The sequence below is a fragment of the Mycena indigotica genome (genome assembly GCF_014461135.1).
Source record: "Mycena indigotica strain 171206Taipei chromosome Unknown Mind.scaff0015, whole genome shotgun sequence".
In the NCBI taxonomy this organism is placed as follows: Eukaryota; Fungi; Basidiomycota; class Agaricomycetes; order Agaricales; family Mycenaceae; genus Mycena; species Mycena indigotica.
Window position 1 is genome coordinate 1,011,450 of NW_023503014.1, and position 4,336 is coordinate 1,015,785.

Here is a 4,336-nt window from a genome sequence, read left to right on the forward strand (position 1 = left end):
CTACTTTGCGGTGAACTAAAGACAGATAAGTTTACGTCATATAATATGAGAGAAAAACACATACATATGCACAGTCATCAAAGCTGCCATGCTGGGCAATGGGCCCAACCACAGGTGCATGGTTTGCACTTGTGTTGATCGAGCACATACGGTAAAAGCCCACAGGGACCCCAGTGCTAACAAGTGCAAGTGCCTCACCAAATTCATTGACTGGGCCATCAACACCCTTGAAGTAGAAAAATTTGCCTGGGTCCGTAGGCAGAATTTGGTTGAGCGCTGTGAGCTGTAACATATGTGAGGAAAAAATAGAGCAAACAGTATGGAAAAGGATGGCAAACCTTTTCAATTACAATGTGCGTGTGGCCTATTATCTGTCCCTGTGCATTAAGCGTCTGCGGTGCAGCAAAGTACGTCTTCTGTGCGTTGGTGAACACCCCAGTCTGGAAGTTCGCAATGTTGAGTGATGCGTTGAATGGCACATTTGCGTTGATCACATCCGTGTTGCGGGGGAAGTTGAACTTGGCCGCAGGCATGTGCTCGACCTGGGATATGTTAGCCAAAAACCACAACTCAAGACATGATGACTCACCGATGGAATCATCCCCATTGGTGTTGGGTTGCACGACCCACCCGTCACCTGCTTGCCATTCGTCAGCGGCACAGTCGATAGCGTTTTTGCACAGAAGTTGATGTAGTTGCTAGAGAAAACGGGTCAGTAATTGGTGCTCAATCCATCGGAAGGGTGCATAAACAAGGACATCCACAGTGAAGGCCGAAGAGAGGGACAATGTAGAAACAGAGTGTAAACATACTTTTTGCTTGTCGTGGACGCCGTCTGACCCTTCACCGGCGGGTTCTGTCCATTATCAAGAAAGCCCTTGGCCACAACCTCGGGGAGGAGCGCTACGTGAAAGATCAAGAATTATTTTAACTGAGACGGGATAGCGCACTGAGGGACGACTGGGGGTCAGTGTCGGTCTTCGCGGGTGGCGGAGGCGGCTTGTTGCCGTTATTCTTCCCATTGGTTGGAGGTGGTGCCTTGTTCGGTGGCGCCTGCTTTGGGGGTGGAGCCTTCTTGCCGGCGTCGTTCTTCTTGGGCGGTGGCGCTGCCTTCTTGGGTGGGGCTGGTGCCTTCTTGCTCGTGTCGGCACCTAACCTGCCCACTTATCCCCTCTAGTTAGAGCCTCAGGGGGGGTGAAGCTCTAACTAGAGGGGATAATGGAAATCTGCGGTGTTTCCTTAAACTCGCTTCTGGATGTTAGTGGACAGGATGTTAGTAGACGGGAGGTCTTTGGGGGGAAGGGGGAGGCCGGGTGGGGGGGAGCGGGCTGGGGGAGCGGGCTGGCCGGAGCATCAAAGGATGATCACCGGATGACACGATGACAGCGAAGGTCATCATCGCTGTCTGCTGTCAAGTCCCGCCCTCCGCCCGCCCCTCCCCGCCCTCATCCCATCACTGCCATCAAAGTTACTGATGGCTGCTGATCTTGGGGTCGCCCATGGTCCCGCCCACCGTCCCGATCTGATGGCGCATCAAAAAATGAAAGTTGTGCAGAATGCTCTGCTGATACCAGATGTACAGACCGTTTATTAATAGCTTGAGTAGTTAAGGAGATACAAGCCTTTTGATCTAGTGATGGATGAGTCGGAAGTTAGTAGACATCTTTTATAAGTGATATTTGGAGGATTTTAGTATGGTATGGGTATGTAGGGCAATTTGGGTGTCAGTCCCGGTGTCAGGGGAGGTTATAGGTAGGTAATGGTGATCCTAGCTGTAAGGGTCCTCTCTAATAACTTATCCTATCCACTAACTTCAGGTTATGTTAGTAAGGGCTAACTATGTACAGTATGCACATGTAGGTCCTCGAGCAACATATAAGTAAGTCTCTATAGAAGGTGTTGGGACTGTCAGTAGGGGATATGAGGCATAGTTGGCAAGAAGCCACGATGTCCACTAACTTCCTTGCCTGTGAAGTTAGTAGACATCTTTGATTACTTGGGGTTATAAAACAGGAAGGGGGGAGCAAGGATGGCTTTCAAGGCCATGGGAGATATACTGGAGTGCCTTTCGTCCTGCTGAAGTCCAGCACTTGTGACAATATAGTTGAGTATGTCTACTAACTTCTGAGCTAGGGAAGTTAGTGGACATCTTCCATCACTGTGGTCGATAAACCGTCCAAAGGGTACAACTGTGAGGTGTGAAGCTATGGAAGGTATCCTTGGAGGGCTTTGATCCCGAACAAGTTCAAATTCAGCATAGTAAAGTTTGGCATGTCTACTAACTTCCGTGCTCGCGAAGTTAGTAGACACTCACTTTGGTTCAGAACGCGTTTGGTGGGCACAGATGCGGGATGTGGGGCTATGGGACATCTGCTTGAAAGCCCATCTCGTTGCCCTACTGTACGCATCGACGATAGTGACATGGATGGGAGTTAGTGGACATCCTCAGTTTGTAAGGGTCCCCCCTTACGATGTAGAATGTCCACTAACCCGTCGGTGCATTGGTCAACAACGCAGCTGGTGGGCACATATATGGCGCATCTCAGACCATTTGAGGTCTATCGGGAGAGTTCTCCCCTGGTGGGAGGCTGGAGCGGTGATACTTTAGATGACCCTGTCTACTAACTTCCGTGCTCGAGAAGTTAGTAGACGCGTTCACTACTTTGGTCCATAAAATAGGTGGTGGGCTCCGACATGATATTATATGCCCTAGAAAGCTCAGTGGCAGGGTTTTCCCCCGGTGGAGGGCTGGAGCGGTGATACTTTAGATGACCCTGTCTACTAACTTCCGTGCTCGAGAAGTTAGTAGACGCGCGTTCACTACTTTGGTCCATAAAATAGGTGGTGGGCTCCGACATGATATTATATGCCCTAGAAAGCTCAGTGGCAGGGTTTTCCCCCCGGTGGAGGGCTGGAGCGGTGATACTTTAGATGACCCTGTCTACTAACTTCCGTGCTCAGGAAGTTAGTAGACGCGTTTCACTACTTTGGTCCATAAAATGGCCATTGGGCTCCGACATGATATTATATGCCCTAGAAAGCTCAGTGGCAGGGTTTTCCCCCCGGTGGAGGGCTGGAGCGGTGATACTTTAGATGACCCTGTCTACTAACTTCCGTGCTCAGGAAGTTAGTAGACGCGTTTTCACTACTTTGGTCCATAAAATGGCCATTGGGCTCCGACATGATATTATATGCCCTAGAAAGCTCAGTGGCAGGGTTTTCCCCCTGGTGGAAGGCTGGAGCGGTGATACTTTAGATGACCCTGTCTACTAACTTCCGTGCTCGAGAAGTTAGTAGACGCGTTTCACTACTTTGGTCCATAAAATAGGTGGTGGGCTCCGACATGATATTATATGCCCTAGAAAGCTCAGTGGCAGGGTTTTCCCCCCGGTGGAGGGCTGGAGCGGTGATACTTTAGATGACCCTGTCTACTAACTTCCGTGCTCAGGAAGTTAGTAGACGTTTCACTACTTTGGTCCATAAAATGGCCATTGGGCTCCGACATGATATTATATGCCCTAGAAAGCTCAGTGGCAGGGTTTTCCCCCCGGTGGAAGGCTGGAGCGGTGATACTTTAGATGACCCTGTCTACTAACTTCCGTGCTCAGGAAGTTAGTAGACGCGTTTCACTACTTTGGTCCATAAAATAGGTGGTGGGCTACGATACGCTATTGGATGCCATGGGACCCCCCGTGGACGTCTCTCCGTCATCGTTCGTCCCTACTAGTGGCACTTCCGGAAGTTAGTGGACATCCTCAGTCCCTTAGCCCCCTATAACGAGGGATGTCTACTAACTTCTGTAGAGTCAAAGCAGCTCAATATAGGAGCTTCTGTGCAGTCGAAGCAGCTCACTCGGCCCCGATGGACCTTACACATGTGCAAAGGGGCCCACTGAGAATCTCATCTCCACTAACTCCGTAGCAGGAAGTTAGTGGACGGGAGTTAGTGGACGCTTCGCACGGGACCCTTTATAGCTACTAACTATCCTGATCCTCCGTAATAGCTAGTATTGCCTCGAAGCCATCCGTAGCCTCGGCCTCCACGTCATCCACATCATCCACCTCTTCAGCGCCGGCATCATCCCCTTCATTCCTCAACCTTTCTTCCACCGCTGACTCTGCCAATGCTTGATCTATCTCATCCACATTCCTGTCACTCACCCCTCGGAGACTGACTGATCTTCGAATCGGGCAAGCTCCAAGTCCTGGCTCAATATCGCCAGTAAAACCCGGAAGACGGCTCAGCTTCTGCAGCCTCGTTCGATGGATTCCGTAGAATCGTCCCTGCAGCATCCTGTATTTTCGAACCTGTAATGCCCTCGCCTTCTCCCCATTTT

General features: G+C 50.5%; 1 protein-coding gene across 1 annotated transcript; it reads right to left on the bottom strand.

The window, feature by feature from the left end:
• Positions 1–1,501, bottom strand: MIND_01338200 (uncharacterized protein; the record flags this gene model as incomplete). The annotated part of the gene is made up of 7 exons (XM_037369827.1): positions 1–15; positions 65–283; positions 339–542; positions 590–698; positions 813–903; positions 951–1,156; positions 1,473–1,501. 7 exons carry the CDS (start codon positions 1,499–1,501, stop codon positions 1–3), a joined length of 873 nt encoding a protein of 290 aa, XP_037213823.1.
• Positions 1,502–4,336: the final 2,835 nt, after the last annotated feature.